Source organism: Centruroides vittatus, unplaced genomic scaffold (genome assembly GCF_030686945.1).
Source record: "Centruroides vittatus isolate TY-2023 unplaced genomic scaffold, ASM3068694v2 contig_976, whole genome shotgun sequence".
Classification (NCBI taxonomy): domain Eukaryota; kingdom Metazoa; phylum Arthropoda; class Arachnida; order Scorpiones; family Buthidae; genus Centruroides; species Centruroides vittatus.
In genome coordinates, this window is record NW_027122649.1 from 907,962 (window position 1) to 928,476 (window position 20,515).

At 25.1% G+C, this 20,515-nt stretch overlaps 1 protein-coding gene across 8 annotated transcripts in view; it reads right to left on the minus strand.

Moving 5' to 3' along the window:
* The window catches only part of LOC136985744 (CUGBP Elav-like family member 4), a 424,677-nt gene that overhangs the window by 33,204 nt on the left and 370,958 nt on the right, over positions 1–20,515 (minus strand). For 5 of the 8 annotated variants that reach the window (XR_010882378.1, XR_010882379.1, XR_010882382.1 and 2 more), the window contains 2 exons: positions 19,230–19,301; positions 15,101–15,223 (listed from right to left, as the gene is read on the minus strand). Coding sequence is in view for 2 of the 8 variants with exons in the window: in XM_067283092.1 (XP_067139193.1) it covers positions 15,101–15,223; positions 19,230–19,301 (195 nt within the window). In the remaining 6 variants the exon portion in view is untranslated. Of the gene's footprint in view, positions 1–14,457; positions 14,609–15,100; positions 15,224–19,229; positions 19,302–20,515 lie in introns of those variants that run through there. The other 3 variants (XR_010882380.1, XR_010882383.1, XM_067283093.1) reach the window with 2 other exon arrangements.

Genomic DNA, 20,515 nt, shown 5'->3' on the forward strand with positions numbered 1-20,515 from the left:
GTTATTGACCATTTTCCAAAAAATGACATTTACATAAGGCCCAGAATGTTTATACAAAGAGAGTTATTATTAGACCATATATAAATAAAACAAAGTACAGTGAGCTTGCTAATCCCTGCTAATTATTGTATGGGAACATTTGGATTAGTGGACTGTATATAGAGAAAAGTAAGTTAAAAAGGATTACAGACAAATTTGACATATTTGACAAAAAATTAATCCATAATTTCTTTTTATTACTGGATAGAATAGTTAGTAGAAAAAAATTAACAAAGTGTGCCCTGAAATCTGTTTATTCCAATCAAGTCATTTGTTGAAGCATTACATTATAGAAATATATTTTCACATATTATTAGCTGTTTAGAAATCTTTAAATGTTATATAAAAAATTAGCATTATAATCCCTAAGATTGTTATTGTCATATAAATAAAATTAACAAATAGTATTTTAATAAAATTTTACAGAAAACTAATTTATTATTAAAATATAAAAAACTATTTCTCGTTGTCCACTGAAATTAAATAGAATTCAAATCAATAAATCCTTTCATTATTTATGCAAATCATAATGAATGTACTGTACATAATTAAAGTTCACATTTCAAAAAGATATAACTGAAACTAATCAGCAGAATGACATTATATTTCATACAAAAAATTCTGTGGTAATGGAATTTTATTTGAAAACAAAAAAAATTATGTATGAAAAAAGTTACTGCAAAATGATTATGCAGTGACTTTTCTCATAAATAAGTCATTAACGAGCATTTCTTATAACATGGTAATGGCAACAATTACAACTATTAACTAAACCGATTAATTTTTAAAACTTATAATTTTTATTTTTAAATATTAATTTTCTTTTTTAATAAGAAAAGATAATTAAATGCTTATACTTGTAAATGACTTACTTACAAAATACCAACTTATAGATTAACATTATTTAACATATATTGTGACATATATTCTAACATAATGTACTCATTCATTATTTGTCTATATAAATTTATATATTTAAATTTAATCATATGAAATATTATTACAGCCATATAAAATGATTTTGATCATTCAGTTATGTCTAGATATCACTAACAATCACAATTTATAATGTGTATCATTCATTCATCAATACAAAACTGAACTGTACATCCTGACATGATGTATTTTTTTACATTATAAATCTTATTTCAAATTTTTTATTCATTTACCTCTATTTAATAATAAATAATAAAAATTTATTTTTTTAATATATTAACTGAGGATTCATATTAAAAAGCTATGAAATTATTTAGAGTATTTTTGTTTTTGATAAAACTGGTAAATGAATAATTATTTGCTACATAATACAAATATAAAGTAATTAAATCAAACATCTTCTTACATTTTTTTGGCTTAGGATTTAGAATATGATGACAAAATAAACATAATGATTATGTTGTTTTCCATTTTGTTAATCTGCATTTTCAAACTGATTTCCTGTTTATAAAGTTATTTACTATCATCTCTTTAGTGAGAAACAAATGATTAATATCATTTATGCTTTTGCACTAAACATCATTGTAATTGCAATTTTCAAAAATTTAAAAATTAAATACAATGAAATTATCTTTGTATTCATCTATCAACTGTGAGAAACTTTTGTCCTTTCGGAGTGCTACTGTGTAGTTTTTAAAAATTATGAATGTTTTATTGGTTTTTAAATTATTTCTTTACATGATGCAAGATTGTTTATTTTGATGACATAAAAAATAATTATCATCATGTAAAATTACCATTTGTTGAAAATATTTTATCACAAAAATTGCAGTCTTCATACACACATCCAAAAAGTATCATTTTTATGAGACTGAAGACTACTTTAAAGAAGGGGTAAGTTTTAACTTAAACAATTATCTTTTATATTATTATATTAAATTATATATATATATATTAATACTATAAGATAATTGTTTAAGTTAAAACTTACCACTTCTTTAAAGTAGTCTTCAGTCTCATAAAAATGATAATTTTTGGATGTGTGTATGAAGACTGCAATTTTTGTGATAAAATATTTTCAACAAATGGTAATTTTACATGATGATAATTATTTTTTATGCCATCAAAATAAACAATCTTGCATTATGTGAAAAAATAATTTAAAAACTGATAAAACATTGTATTATATTGCATAACTTTTAAAAAAATATACAATAGCACTCCAAGTTTCTTACAGTTTCCAGACAAATGCTTGTGTAATAACTTACAATGCCATCTGTGAAGTTGGGAAGTTGTCATGCATATTAATAAGCATTAATTTTTGCAGTTTGATTAACTGCAAAAATTTTCACGACCAATGACAATCTCCTTAGAAACAGACTGAAATCAGTAAATAACACATGTCATAATACAGAAGAATATGTCACTGTTACTAATGCAAATATATATTTTATCATTAATTTCTATTTATGTCCACTTTCCGAATAGATATTTTGTATTCTTCAAAAAAATTTGTTACATTTTTGTATTTTATTACATTGCACTACAAAATGATTTCTGGTGAAAATTCCATCTCCAATAGATGATTGGATATAAATAACAAATTATAAAGAATATACAAAAAATTAATGGCTTCTTATTTTTTACCAAAACAGTCAAAATGGCTCAGATAAATGTTGTCAGCCTTGATGTGAGCCTTTTGATGAGATTACAGCATAAGACACCATTATTTTTTTGGATATTCATCATAACTTGTTACTTGTAAAAGTTCATCATCCATTTTGAAGAAAAAGATTGGATATAATTTTTTTAGTAGAAGAGAGTTTGATTAAGCAAATTTAAAGTTAAAAAATTTTAATATTATAATAATTATATTTATAATTTACTTCCATCAAATTCTAAAATACAAATTTCAGATGATAAATAACTTTCAGAAATTTCCCAAGGCAAAAGTTTTGCAAGAAAGCATTTAATTAAATTATCATCATATATACAGACACAACATTCATTATGCAATATGATGATATTTATAATTTTTTTAAATTAATTTTTTGTAATATTACATATTTTAACTACTTTAACATGTGATAAGTTTCAATAAAATAGTTAATTTCTACTTAATTTCATTTTAAGCAAAAAAAAATCTAAAATGAAAAAATTACCTAACATAACAACATTATATTGTACTGGTATTATCATTCTTAAATATACAATATATATTTTTGTATTATATATATATATATCAATGTATTCTTCTAAACACTGAAGTATAATCAAATTTCAATTTCAGTTGTATTCAAAAAAGTTATAATATAAAAGAATTACTGCATCAAAAAGAAAAAAATAAATAAACTTGTCAATTAAAAGTAATGTTGATTAAAAAAGTTATATATCCTATATATTTTTAAATGTTTGAATAAAAAATATTTCTTCTTGATATTGTTTTGCATGCAACAAACAATGAGAAAAATAAATTTTTGTTTTTGCAAAGCTATTAAATTTAATGTATATATTTAATAACTTCTAGCATAGTGATTTCCAAAGTAGCTGCTACCACTCCCTTGAAGACGGTAGAAGACTCAAGGGAGCACTGGAAGGCAAATGGTGATAGACAGATTGAAAAATAAGGGAGACAAAAAATTTGTTTTGAAACAAATATACCATATATATAGAAAATATACTTATTAAAAGGGGCCATTAATCCAGAAAGTTTAGGAAACACTGTTCTAGCATTTAATATAGTTTAAAATGATATTTCAAATCACTTTATTTCATAGTTTTAAGTTTATATATTAATTTGTAACTTTTGAAACAAAAGACTTCTTCACAAGTTTTTGAATATTGGAAGATTTTCATTTCTAATAAACAGTAAACATTAAAACCTAGTCCTATTAGTATTATTTTAAGTGTGTTCCTGATGTATGGAAAAGGACTTTAAAAATACATTTAATTTTATATTTTCTTTTGTTTGGATATCCTTCTAAAGTAAAAAAAAAAGAAAGAAATGCTAAAACTTGACCAATATAAAACTTATTTTAATTAACAGAAAAATTATTTGGAATAAACCTTTTACGTAAAATTTAAAATCTAAAATAATTATAAAAAATAAGTGTTATGGCTGATTATGTAATTAAGAATATTTTATTTTCCTTCAGAATAATAGCCTTTTTCATTATGAAAACAGAAAGCAAATTTTAGAATTTCAAAAAATATAAATAGCAATATTTTAAAAATTAAACTTGAAAATATTCTATTCCAAGACTAATATTTTATAGTATTTGTAATCTTTTCTTGCAATTCAGATTTCCAAATTCTCTCATCTCATAAATTTGAATTAATCATTGTTAAAAGTAATGTGAAACTGAAACATACAGTATGTAGTTAAGTTTAGAATATAAAATGCTTACCTTTCATATAAATGTCTATATCTAAAAATATAATCTGACCATCCTGGAAAGAAGTATTGATAAATTTAATGGATAGATAAGTTTGTGTAAGACATAAATTGAAAAGAGAATTTTCACAATGGATTTGATGCAAAATTTTAATATAGGAAAAAGTTTTAATTATAGTTACAGTTGACTCTCAATAAGTCGAACTTTGTGGGAATTTGATTTGTTGAGAGATTTTAGTTAACAAACTCAATGTATTTTGTGTTTCTATTTTAGAAAAAAAATGATTTTGAGAACACTTTTTGATAACCGAAATTTAGGATTCTGATGAATTTATTTCATGTCTGATATTGTGTACTTCTTGTTGCATTTAAAAGAGGTCACATTAAAACTATATTAAGACAAACTTTAAATACAATAAAACATTTAACACATACACTTGAAGAAATATGTAAAAGTGCTTGATATGTTAGAGCCTGTACACTACGACACAAAAACACAAAAATATTTAAGAACATTTTACACTCAAAGTATCAAATTTATCCTTTAATGCAAATTAGCTAATCAAATTTCATAGATAGTACTCTCTAAATTTTCAGAGACACTTTCTAAATGCTACAGCACATATGAAACAAGATGTTCAAGTGTCTGAGACATTAGAATGAATTAAACTCACATAAGACTTCTTTCATTAATAGTAAAAATATTTTGTATTTATACATGTCTAAGAAATAAAATATAATGATATGATATATTTACAATCTCATTAAAGTAACAGTAATTTCCATAACTCAAAACTTCGTTAACTTGAAAATTCTTCTTTAGCCCTTCCACTTCGAGTTACCGAGAGTCAGCTGTATTACAGTAAAGAATCTGAAATTTATAAAATTAAGAACTAGTAGTATAGAAAATTATGATTTTTTGTGAATCATTAATCTATTATTATTTTTTATTAAAATGAAAAATATTTCAGCATAAAACATTTTTTATGAATAACATCAAAAGTTTATTAGGAATGAAAAACATTTGAATTATCTTTTACTGAATTCATAAATTTATGGATAATGCATTTCAGATTCTTTATTGAATTAATATGAACAAAGATTCTGCATCTAAATAACATGTATAAGAGCAACGCCTCTAAAATCTCCAAAATAAATTTTAATAAGAAGAAGAATTTTTCGAAAATCTCTTTTCAAATCACCTTTATTATTTCTGTTATGCTTACATTGAAAATAGGTCTTGAATGTGGACATAACTTATAAAAGATATGAAACTAATATAGATATTTTACAGATTAATAAACTTTCATAAAAATAATTAAATTTCTTATGCAAGAATATCATCATTCATCCATTAGAATTACAAGAAACCAATAATAATTAGTGTCCTTGCTTTAAAAAGATCTGAAAGTATAACATGCATATGATTTATAAATTAAAGCAAATAAACAATTAACTCTTACATTTTTCATCTATTATATGAACACATTTTTTTGAAACTATTAGATTTCTCAGAAACTAATCAATAAACAAGCAAAAGTTTATTTATCACAATTGCACCTGACATCATCACAATGCCAGGTTGCAATTTTTAATCATAGTTTAATTTATTTAATTTAAAATATATCTTATGGTCTCAATCTCAAATTAGCAATGTCTTGCCCCTGTACATCATACTTTTCCTGATAACAACAGACATGCTAGTCATATATGCCTGGAGAAAATTTTTGAATTGAATTCCCATGACTTCCAGTCCAGACAGGAAGTTCATATATAGTTAACTGGGCCTTCATGCCCAGATAAGCTTTCTATATGTGGTCTTGACTTTCATCTAACTAACATTGTTCTCAAGATTAAGGAAGGACAGTAGACAGACAAGCAGATGGATGACAGTCATAATTTATAGGTCTACAAGTTTTTCAAATTGCAGTCCAATTAATATAATACAGTATGCCCTAAATTTAATGACCTTTGAATTTATTGATTTTCTAAAAAGATATTTCTGACCTAAAGGAAAAATTTAGAAATTTTTTATTCACAAATAGAGCTTGCTAAAAAGTTGGGTCAATTAGTATAAATTACTCAATGTACAGTGGAACCTCGCTTAATGAGCATAATTCATTCCAGAGTCTTACTCATAATGTGAAACACTTGTTAAGCAAAACAATTTTTCCCATAGAAATTAATGTAAAATACGATAATGCGTTCCACGCCGAAAAAATGCTCAAATGATTTGTGTAACATTTATTCAAAAAAAATTGTACAATATATACCGTTAAGGAGTGTGAATCATCATCATCTTTTTTTCTAGCATGGAATGAACCATCCTGGAATGAGAATTCGATTTGCAGAAACAAAAAAGAAAATCACAGCTAATATGTTTGATAAACACTCCAAACGATATGCCAAATTCTTGGGTTATGTAAAGGCTATAATTAAATATTAGAAATTAATTAATTTGACTAGAGATAGGCAGTTATGTTCCACATCATATTAAATTTAATAATTACAAACAGTTCATTTTTAATTCAGACATTTCTAAAATTTAATTTGGAATCGGTCATTAAATTTCATGACCCAAGAATTTGGCATATCGTTTGGCGTGTTTATTATATAACGGGCTATAGTTGTTGATGTTTATAAGTAATATGTGTGAACACAAGTTCGGAAAAATACGTGATCACAAGCGACACTAAGATGCTAGCGGAACGAGTGCTAAACACTGACTTATGGAGCATGCCGCATGCCACATGCGCACAATTTGGGACTTCCCCTCTCCTCATCACTCGTTATGCAAAACATCGCTCGTTAAGCAAGGCAAATTTTTACAATTTGTTTTGCTCGTTATGCGAAATGCTTGTTGTGTGAGGTTCCACTGTTTATAATAACAACATTTTATTTATACTTATACATGATGTATTCAAATATTATAATGTATGTTTCTAAAATATGTTCAATTTAATTGACTTTTTACAGAAAAATTTTCTGAAAATCCTAATAGAAAATAAAAACTTTCTTCAAATTTTTTTTTCTGTTAATTAAGTTATTCAGTAACATTTTAGTTAAATATATTTGAATTTTTCAAAGTCTGATTTAATTTAAATAATATATACTGCATGATATCATTATTATAATTTTGGAATGTTCATTCAACTTTCCAGATATTTTTTGTTTCATATGTTGTGTATTAAAAAATTAACTCAATCAAAATATTTCATATTTTATATTAATCTTTCAATTAAGTTGATATAGAGGAATTCAAAAAAACTATATCTGAGATATATTATTATTTAAACTACTGAAATAAATGCAAAAAATCTTTATTGCAGTTTTAAAAAAACCATGAATATAAAATAAAGTAATATTACTCATCCACTTCTAAATTAATCTACATGTTCTTCATCTGTTATAATTTTATATATTATTTAATTTTTGATATTAATGTTAACCTTTCAACAGTGGAACAGTCAGGTGTGGGGCTACCACTTAGTTGTGGAGAAGAAATATGGGAAATTTTTCAAGCGTTTTTTCTCATTTGGAAAAAGATTTTTTTACTAGACAAAACTGTTTACAAAAAGTCTTTTTTTACTGTTACATAATTCATTCATTATGTGAATTTTTTTTGCGGTAGTTTTTGACGAGAAGAATTTAGCGAATATATTCATCCCTCACCATTGCCACACAATCGCCTTGGACGACTATACTCGTCCCTCACTGTTAAAAGGTTAATTTTTAAGAAAAGTAAAGAATAAAATATTTGATTAGAATGAAGAAAAATATAAATTTAACTGATGCAATATGAGTTTTGTTCTTTATGATTTATTTTCTGCAAATAAGAGAACGAATATCAACTACCTATAAAAACTAAATTGAATGATGAAAATGTTTCTGAGAGAGTTAAACAAATTAATTAAGAATATATTCAGGAATAATTAAAAATAATATAGCATAAAAAAATATACTCTATAAAGGATCTAACATAAAAATACTTATATGCAAGTTAAATTTATTTGTTGAAATATACAAATTTATAGACCTGGCAAGATCTGATACAATATGAAATAATCTAGCTTCTTAATACAAAATTTTAATCTGATCTGTTGTATTGCCATGCTATGTATGAAAAATTTACTTACAGAACAGACTAAATACAGCTCTTTTTTGTGTTTGATATCATATATAAAATCTGATTCATATGCAGGGTTGTTAAAAAAAATAAGTTTCCCAACTCGGAGGGCTCTAGAGCATGTTCTACTACTTGAAATAAAACAACAAATCGAACAACAAATGATGCACTCATCATTTATTAAATAAAAATTTTCCATTAAAAAACTCATCAATAGGTGGCACCAGAGCTATGCAATCAGGGTCCAAATCTGTTTCATCACAAGAGAATGATATATTAACATAAAAATATATTCTCTACAGCTGGAACTTTTTAAAGGGATATTGCACTGATCTTTTGCATGTTTTTGGTCTCTTTCAGAGGTCAGCATCAGGCTTTTAATGAAGAGTTTTTAGCCAAACTTTTTAGAATACTTTTGAAAAGAAAAGAAAAACATTCTAGAATAACTTTCTATTTAAATTAATTAACCATCCAATTTTTCAATTATGTCATTAACCAAAGTCATTAATGCCCAAATAGACAATCGGATACAGGGAGATATAACTTTTCGTACATATGCTCTTAAAACATATGTTCTACAATATTTATTATGCAGGAGCCATAATTTATAATTTTCTGCAATAATTTATAGTGAGATGTGAAATCAGTTAAGTGTTTGGGTGTTAATGATGTTGGTTAATGACATAATTGAAAAAGCAGAAAGTTAATTAATTTAAATAGAAAGTTGTTCCAGAATGTTTTCCTTTTCCTTTCAAAAGTGTTCTAAAAAGTTTGGCTAAAATCTCTTCATCAAAAGCCCGATGCTGGCCCCTGAAGGAGGCCAAAAATGTTTGCTTCTGGTTTATGCCGAATTGTTGGAAACATGCAAAAGATCAGTGCAATATCCCTGTGTATTAACATGTTGATGACTCTTGTGATCCCAGAGCTTCCACAATGTGAGCCTTTGGAATACCATATTAATGCAGTATGGTGCACTACCCCATATCGCTCACTCAATTCAAAGTGTATTAAGGCAGACTTTCACAGATAAATGGGTGATCAGCCATTACTTCACAACAGCTTTGTTTCCTCACTCACCTGATCTGGTGATGAGTTCACCCCATGTGACTTTTGGTTATGAAGTTTTTTGAAGGACCAGAAGTGCATCTGTGTCAGATCTAAAAGACATTTGTCAGCATGTTCTTGTAATTATTGCAAACTAATTGTGTTCAGTGATGGAAAGCATACTATTGCAAATGGAAAGCATTGTTTAAAACAATAGAGGACATATTGTATATTTATAATTGTGATTTGCATAGCTCCAGCATCATATATCAATGACTTTTTGTATTAAAAATTTGTACTTAATAAATGGCAAGAGGACCATCTGAAATACTTGTCCAAATGTTGTTTTATTTCAAGCAGTAGAACACACTCCAGAGCCCTATGACTTGAAGAAGTTAATTTTTTTAACAACCCTGTATATTCTTTTTCTAGTGAACCATATTGTGTACATGGCATCTGTAATTAGGTTGATAGTTATTTTGTGTAGAAATGTTAATTCTGATATAAATTGGAAAGATTATATTTTACTAATGTACAAGAATAATCAAGTATGTATTAAACTAGTGACTAGTAAGAAAATCAATGCTAGAACTAATTATATATATATACACATACAATATCATCATTTATGTGACTCAATCAAAGTCATTACATTCTAATATTGCACCAGTGAAGAAATTATTGTAAATGCTAATCCAATGACCAAATTGAAGTTTCTCAAATCTAAACTTGGATAGCTGTCTTTGATGGGACTTTAATAAAATAAATTAATATTTATTTGTCAAGTGGAGTGTTAAAGATATTCTGAAAAATAGTGATATGTAAATATGACACTTGTTTGTATAGAGAAAAGCTCTGATTTATGTTATCTTCTCAATTATTGCCTACTTGGATAGAATGAAGTATACTAATTTTGCTCTTACCTTTGACGACTTAATAAATGGTTTTTACTAAGTGCAGCAGAATTGTTTGTATATCCTTTCCTAAGAAACTAACACTATGTTGCAAAGTTCCAAGCTGATCAGATCTTCCAGAGAAAAGAGTGCAATGTATGAGAGAGGCATTTTGATGCAACATGCAAAAGATACATCCATTAACCAAAGAAGTCAAGAATGAAATATTCTGCAGGTTAAACAATACAGTTAAGTCCTGCATTTGCTACAGCCTCTAACTGATAAGATAAACTCCACCATTTGCAATACTATACTAACATGCAGCAGCACTTTTATGATAGTTTCAGTGAAAGTCTTAAGTTTTTTCTTCATGAAAAGATAGCTAAACTTGGATAGCTGTCTTTGATGGGACTTTAATAAAATAAATTAATATTTATTTGTCAAGTGGAGTGTTAAAGATATTCTGAAAAATAGTGATATGTGTACATATGGAAAACTGAAAAATCATATACCACAATTGTACACAGTCAGGATTTGCTAAAATTGAGCATTTTCTGTACTGTGTCCAAAGAAGTGTATGAGCCATTCTTAATCCCTGAAGCCAGAGTATATTCTATTTTGATATTATGAAGAAATAGCTAATGAGAGTTTAAATATGACAATGATGATTCCCTCCACTATGATATTAATTTAAAATTTATTAAATAATTTAGAACAGTCTGGAAGAAAAGAATTGGCCCTTAGCAAGTCGAACATGCAATCTTTGCTTAATGTGCAATGTGCTGGCTAGTTAAACCACTCAAATAATAAATAAATAAATTATAATTATTAATTTTGATAAGAAATGGAACCTAATGTCTACCTCTAGTACCAAATTACTTAATTTCTAGTTATTAATTATAGTAAAAACATAGCCCAATTAATTATGGTGATTGTTTGGTTTAATGTTGATTCTCTTTACCAGCAAGATGGTACTCTGTCATCCTCATCAAGTTACTGAGGACCCAAACCAAGAGGAGTGTATTAATTATAAGAAAAATAAACTTCCTTAGATTTTAACACAAAAATTTACTCAAAAACTTTTACATATTCCAAATACTATTGATTATCACATTGTCAACATCAAGCAAACAGAACAGGAATAGAATAGTAACAATTCAAATTTAACTGCAGAAGACATTCAATTTTAGGTTAGTGAAAATTGAAGTTAAAATTCAGTAAATAATAGTATGTATATTATATTACTTGTTTTAATCATAAATAAAAACTCTTGCAGAATAAAATAAATAAATATGGGTTTAAGTTTAAATAATTAAAAAAAAATAAAAATCTAATAATATAAAATACAGGAATCACTTATTAGGTAAATTAGAAATGTTTTGGATTTTTTCAGTCCAACATCAGTTGATTTCTATTCTATTCAATAAAGATTTTAATTATACTGTACTTAACTTTTTGGGAAAAAATAAAAAATAAAAGTTGGAAATAAAATGCAAAATAAAGACAGATAATTTTTGAACTGTTTTATATATTGATAAGATATCTTAATGTAGAATTAAAAGTATTTAGAAAAGAGAAAAAAAATTCATTAATTGTTAAGAAATTAGGCACTTGCTATCAATCAATAAACAAATTAGAATTGGCAATTACAAATATCTTAAAACAAATCAAGCAGCATATAGGAATAAATAAGTTAATTAGAAACAGTATACACTATCAGTAACTTACATGACAAAAAGCAACTTAATCCAATTTAAAGAAGAGCTTAGTAATAACAATGTTAAAAGTGAAAGATTAAAAGAGAAAATGCAAATTTTTAAACATTCTAAAAATTTTTAAGTTACTAATGTCAAGGATATTTTTAGATTTACAGAAAAATCTAAATAATACGTAAATAAGAGCAGTAATAACAATTTTTATTTTTCTTAAGATCTGAATATTTATATAATAAAATTCTGGCTGTTTAATTTTTCTGTAGCATTTCTTTTTTCTTAATTTATTGCTTTAGATTCAAAGCAGTTGTATTACTTCACATATAGTTGTCCTAGCTAAATGGATTATTACTGTTATCTGTAGATACAACCACATGAAAGATTTCTCACAGTTTATGTATTATTAATAAATATTTGTAATTAATTATGTTCATTATTTAATATTGTAAGAAAGTACACATGTATAATTCATAATTTTCTGATTGACAGTGAATAAATAACTAAAGTCTTTTAAATTTTTGTATTTATGTTTTTTTAATATACTGTTATTTTACAATTATAAAATGATGTAGATGTTCAAAAGAACATTAAATTATCTCATGTTACAAAATAAATTATAATATATACAATAAAATTTGATTCTATAAATATCAATTAAAATAGTTATAAACAATTACTTGAATTAATTACTATTTCTAAATTACAGATTTCTAAATTAGCATTTAACTCAATTGAAAACAAGTAAACAATTCAATCAGATAATTATTTATATTATAAAGAATATAAATATAACATTAATAATAACAGCAGTTATTATTTTATACAAATACACTAAACATAATTATAATATCATACAAACTGCCATTTTCATAAAAAGTAATAAGAAATTATGTTTATAACTTTAATAAAATATTCTAAACCTTGAAGATCAAATATGTCAAAAGTCTATTTAAAAATGAATACATGTGCCATATGCTTTCTTATATAATTTCTTATATGAATCTTTGTTGAATGTTTTGCACTCAGAATACTCAATAGAATTTATTATTGTGTCATGATTAACTTACATATTAGCTATAAAATAGTTCTTACTTGATACTACATAATACTTGATGATTGTTATCAATTTTCTATAAATTTATAAATAATTAATTGTATTGTCTTACTATTAACACTTGAATAGTAAATCTTGTTTAAAGACATCCAAAAAGCTTCTCATCAACAATTTATAAATTGTCATAGCTTAATTTTTGTTATTATTTATGTTGTATTAAGGAAATCTTTAAAACAAAGTTTTTTAAAGTTTCAGCCTTTTCTTTTAACCTTATAAGTCTTTAGATTAGTTTAATTTTACACATATAATCTGGATTAGATCAATTATTATAGTCATAATGTAAAACATAACAGATAATGGAAAAAGTTTGTCAGCAACCGATGATAATGCAATATATTATACAATAACCAAACACCTTTATCATTGCCGAGAAAGTTTATTTAAAACAAACGTTTTTGACCGATTCCATAGGCCATCGTCAGGTTGAAAATGGACAATGGAAGAGTTCATTCCAGAAGATCAAACACAAATATTTAAATTTCAAAAAACTTTTAATCCATTGTCAGTTTTTTGAAATTTAAATATTTGTGTTCGATCTTGTGGAACAAAATCTTCCAATTGTCTGTTTTCAACCTGACAACGGCCTATGGAATAGGTCAAAAACGTTTGTTTTAAATAAACTTTCTCGGCAACGATAAAGGTGTTTGCTTATTGTTTAATATTTTGCCAAGCACATTCTATTTAATATGTTATAATTAGAAATCTCAAAATTTGTTTATAATTTGAACTTGAAAATAGCTGACTGCTAAAAATATCTCAAATAATTTATATTTTCAGAAACTTGCAGCATAATTAAAATATAAATTAAAATGAAAGGAGAAAAAAATACCTTCTAAAATTAAAATTAATTCAAGACAAATTTCGTGAATAAATTTTATTATACATTTATAATATCTAAATTTATAAATTTCTATCCTCTCAGAATATAATAGGTGACAACTATTTAAATATATATTTTTAATTTAAGAATTTGTAGTTGAAAATTTTTAAATTTACATTTATAAAAACTGTTTTATTTTTTCTCCCCTAATTTCAGTAATTTATATTGATAACTTAAAATACATCTTTATTATACATTTTTGAAAATTGTGTCTTTTGAAGTTAGAAACTTTTAAATGTTCACACTTAAATTATTTTAGTTTCTAAAATTATATTTTTCTTTTATTGTAATGCTTACAATATTTAATTTTACATATACAAGTCTTTTTTATATTTGTTTCCAATATATTTTTCTCTCTATTTTCATGAGATTTACTTTTCAAAATTGACATTTTTTCCAAGAGACTAAAATTTATGTATTATATATGTTCACATAAAATTTTACACACAGTTAATATTTGCATCAGTTCCCTGGAAAAAATAATTAATTTTCATTGTATATTTAATTATTATTAAATTTTAAAAAAGTATGAATGGTATATAAATTAATTATCTAATTTATTTAAAGCTATAAAAATATTCTCTTAATATAAATAATACTTAAATACTATAATTAAAATAGTTTTTAATTCAAAATTCATAATAATAATTATTTATATATATAAATATAATTTTTTTATAGACATTTTTTTTCCCTCATTTTAAAAAGAAAGCTGATATAACCAACAAAATATTTGTGTTTCTAATAAATATACATCAAATAAAAATAAATATTTCTCAAATAACTTTTTTTGTAATTTCTGTTTTATTTGTTAAAAAATATAAAGTGAATGTTTGTGTTTTTTAAAAGAATGTATTCAACTTAAAAAAAGAATAAACAGAACAAAAGAAAAACACAACTTTGTATTTAACTAACAAAATTCTAACTGAAAACAAGTAAACCTACAACAACAAATGTCTAACCTGTAACAATTAGTGGTATCAGAAGTAAATCATTAGTACAACCTTCTCTCTGTGTCTGGGTGATCACAGCAGGCTGAGGTGTCAGAGCTTGAGCAAACTGACCATAAGGAGCAGGATAGGCTGCTGTATGAAGAGAAAACAAAAAAAAAAAAAAATTATCAAAAATGCATAATTATATTTTTGAAGTATTATGTACAAATAAAAAATATTATATCTTAAATACCAATGTAATCTTTTATATAATAATCCATATTAAAATCATTTAAAAATTTTTTAAAGTTTATATTGAATCATCTGTTTAAATATTAAATTAAATATTTTGGAATATTTGTTAAAAACAAATATTCCAAAATATATTTATAAAATATAATAATGTAGAATTGTTTCTGATAGAAATAAATAAATAAATTAATTAATTAATAAAAAAATAAATAATTTTAATTTTAAATTAATACAGTTCCGGACATAATATTGGACATCACTTCAAAATGAGAGTTAATAAGATATAACTATACAATCAAAGAAAGAATGATTCAACAAAGCTAATGAGTGAATTGTCAAGATGTTTAGAAAGTTTTTTGAAGTTTCTGGATCTTTCCATGAGATTCCTTTAAAAAAATCAATGTCAGAAGTAGTAGTAACTAGGAGAAAAAGCAACGTTATGGCTATGTGTTATCAAGTTCTGCCTGACATATTGTATTTGTGGTAGTAGTGTGACTTGGAATCTGTGTAACAAAACATGTTCTGAGGAAGTCTTGTCAATTAGTAGTATAGTAGAACTTATTTGGAGCACTTTCAACACATCTTTCTACAATAAATAGATTTGGCAGCATATTCTGGTTACGGTTCCCAGTTGTGAGCACCTCTTTCTCTAAGTTTAAAAGTATTAAAACTTATCTGAAGAATTCTATGTCCAAAAAAAGATTTTTCAGCCTGGTTCCGATTCCTATTGAAGAAGATCATGTGGAGAAACTACGTATGTTACATATTATTTTAGAATTTTCCAACAAAAAAAAAAAAAAAGCTCAGATATGTGCAGCTCATCAGCAAAAAGTGACAAAAGTGATAAATGAACATTCTAGTTACTCCAGTCTCCACCAAAATAAGATTAAAAAGAACTTAATAATTAAAATTAAATAAAATTTACAAAAATACAAATTGATTAAAAAATTGCAAAGGATTTAAATAAAAACAGATATTCTGATTTTCACCTAGTCCACTAAAAATTGTATATCAGTACTGGCAATAGCAGTACATGAAAACTTATTCTGAAATTTCTGATCTATGTCTGGAGAACTAACTCGTAACTGTTTGCCTCAAGGTCTACTTACTTGAAATTATGCCATTGGCCAGATCGGCCAAAGATTTGTTCCTACAGCAATAATTATTTATGACACTGAAATAATAGCAAAATTAAAGACATTTTCAAACATTCACAATTATTATAAAAAATATATTTTATTTCCTCATTATGACATTTAATTCTAAACATTTCAAGATAACTTTTATTTTAGTAAAAAATTTGTATCAAAGAGCTTGATACTGATACTATTATTGTTATAAAATGACAGAAAATGCCAATTAAAAAGAAAGGAAAGCAGTCTAATATAAGCTATTGAGAGACCTAGACAAGACTGAGATGCTATTTCACAAGATAAGACTGAGACACTAGACTATTTCACAAGACCAAGATGGGATCAAGACATTATTGTGATAATCTCAAGACTTAACATCATTGACATAAGCCAGTCAATCATCCAGTATTTTCAAGTCAACAATGAGAATGTTTACACTGTTCTGCAAGAAGTCTGGATTCAAATATCAGAAAATATCAAACATCTTTTAGAACTGCACATATACTAAGATCAACAGTACAATGACTATAAGAAACTTGCCATTAATTGGGCTGCTAGCAATTTCAACAAAACTGTGATCAAGAACTTATATAAATCAATACCAAAATGACTTCTTGAGATGATGGAGAAACAGGGAGATCAAGATATATTGAAAAACTAAATTCCTGTATGATGTACATTCCTGTTGTATGATGTACCCTTGATTATTTAATAGTAATAAATATTTGAATATTATCCATGTTAAAATTTTAAGTTTAATAAATACTATGAAACAAAGTCTCATATTTACAGTATCTCTGTTATTTCATACTACCAAACCTTTAAGCCTCTACCTCTAGCTCAATGGTTCTTAACTAGTGTTCTTTGAAACACTAGTGTTTTGCAAATCATGTTGCAAGTGTTCCACAAAATTATGAAAGTAGTGTATAGTTGAATGTTAGCATAAATTCAGTTTTTACAACACAGACAAGGTGCAACTTGTATTTTGCAGTGAACTACCCATGTTATGTTTGCAAAGACAAGAAACTCAGATATTATATCTAAGCAAAGTTTTGCATAGAAAATCCTTAGTTTTAAAAACATTACTGATAGCATTAAAACTTACAATAGACCAAGTTGTAAATACATTAGATTACATCAAGTCAAGATCATTAAAAACATGCTTGTTATAAAAGTTTGAATCTATGGAAGCTCAGTAAAAATCTTTATTTTTGCACACTGAAAGCAATACGGTTCTTCAGGGGTAAAGTGCTATCCTATTTTTAAAACTTAAGAATGAATTGTTGGTCTTTTTGCAAAATAAAGGTACAAATGTCTTTAAAATGATATTTTAGCACTTGGTGTGCTAAAATGTCATATTTGGCTGATATTTTTCATTATTTGAACTGCATTAATACAAATATCCAAGAAAAAAAATGAAAATATTTTGGCATCAACTGACAAATGTCTGTATTTCAGAAAAAGTATCTCTGGAAAAATTACATATTACAAAGAAATGTACCAATACATATGTTTCTTCACTTCATAATAAAAATGTCAAGAGAATTATTTCTGTTATAAAAAAAAATTTAACACTATTGAAAGAAAAGATTGCAAGTTACTTTCCTTCCTTAAATATAGAAAATTATGACTGGATAGAAAATAAATTTGTCATAGTTAATACATAGAGTTAGAAATTTTCCTTACAAGAAAAACAATTTGTTACCTTATCAATGGATAGTATATTAAAAATGAAATTCTCAGAAATAACTTCAGGAATTTTGGGTTTTTGTCCAATTCGAAAAACCAGCTCTCTCCACAAGAGCACTAAAAATTTTGTTACAGTTTTCAACATAACATTTGTGTGAGCTTGGATCTCACATTTACCAATATAAAAATTCAAAACCGAGAAATACTTATTCATATAGACAAAGAAATAAAGGTAGATACATTACATATTAGATCTAATATTGATGAAATCTGCCAACAAGCTCAGGAATCACATTATAATTGATTTAAAGAAGTTCTATTTTTATAAAAGGGTTATTTTAGTTGCAATTTTTACAAGTACAATTTTTTAAATGAATATCTTTTTACTTTTATCTATTCTGTAATCTATAATTTTTAATAAAAAGACATGTTCACGCATATTTTGTTCTTATTTTATGATATTAGTGATTGTGCTGTTCCCCAAATTTTTCTTATATTCTAAAGTGTTCCATGACTTCAAAAAAGTTAAGAATCACTACTATAGCCCCACAAAAGTGGCACATTCTATGTCATATCAGAGTACCAAATAGTGGAAAAAATTTTAGTTGTGAGTGCATAAAATACTTGTACTTATAACTTAAATTTATTTTAATCCATTAATATCTAAACAGTAAGAGTCAAGTCTATAAAATTTTTAATTTAACTAATAATTTACAAAGTTTTAAAGAACTTTCTCAGATATAAATGAAACTTTATAGAAAAATAAAAACTTTTAATAATGTATATTATAGATATGCTGTAGCATTTATTCTTAAAACAGTAATACTGCTACATTGAATGCATCTTTATATATTTTTCACATTATTCTGGTTTTTATTAAAATTTATTTAATGAAATTTCAATTGAAAAAATAATTTTGTTTTGTTCGAATTTCTAATTTTCATATTTCTATGTTAAATATTTCAAATCAAGTCTTTATCAACATAATTTTAAAATGTAAATCATCACTATTTCATAAATCCTATACAAAATAATATAACCTGAAAAGCAAGAGCCTTTCAAGTGTTTATATTCATTTTACTTACGGATTCCAGGATAAGGCTGAAGACTTGGATACGCAGGTGGCTGCAATGCATCTCCATTGGGAATGGCCTGGGCTGTATTACAATTAGAATAATTATAAACATTTGAGTTATTATAATAATCTAAAATTTCATAAAATTTATTGCAATAGCATGGTTTAAACTCATTTAAATCGCCACATTCGTGGTGATTTGGAAATAAAGTACACTCTAACTAGAATAGCTGAAATTGGAGATACACTCAATAAAACAGATTGTCTTTTAGAACATTCATAGAGAAAGAATAACTAAAAACTGATAGAAAGGAAGATTTAAAACATTTATAGATCAATATATATTCTAAAAACTAAAATATTTGGAAAAATTAAAATTAATTTTTGATTTTACTTCATACTAAACCATGACATTGCCATATTTTTAATAAATAATATATTAAAAATGCTTATGAAACTTTGGATAAATTAATAATTAAGTTCATATGTAAAATAATGAATAATTTTTAATTTTGATCAATAGTAATACTTGAATTCTTTAGGATACTGTTACAGTATTTTCAATGTATAAATATTTATGATTTGATTGTAATCTCAAAGATTTTTGCTAATTCTTTTACTTATGCTTTATTTTGCTATAAAATCTTTATTTATATAAAATATTTCATTTTCAGCATAATGTTTATCTAGAAATTTACTAAAATTAAAATTTTAAAACATAGTTGAATCATATAAAATACCATATCAATAATATGTTGAGTCATAACAACATTATTTCTTATTACAAAACATATATATTTACCAGTATATTACTTTTAAGTATAATGAAATAACTTTCTTGTGTATTTGAATAAAGAAGCTATTTCTTTTATTAATTACTATACTAAATACTCAAAAGTATTTAGTGTAAATAATACTATTAAAAAGCTATTTTTAAAAATATTTTAAAAATTCCTTAATATTGCAAATGAGAATCTGTCTGAGTCATATTGACTGAACTTTAGTATAAATAATCATTAAATTAAAACTTTACCAGAAACTAGGATATACTATATTGTACAAAAATTCACCACCTTTATATTCACCCAGTTGATTTTTCAGTCTATTTTCTAAGACCTGCTTCAGGTGAAAAGTTTCATCCGCTTAAAAATTTTTCACTTGAAGCAGGTCTTAGAAGTAGACCAAAAACAATTGTTTTTTCAGAAAAATAAGTCAGGTGAACATAAAGGTGGTGAATTTTTGTACAAAATAATCACTAATTCACAAGCTAGTTATTTCAGTTTATTGTAGTTTAAT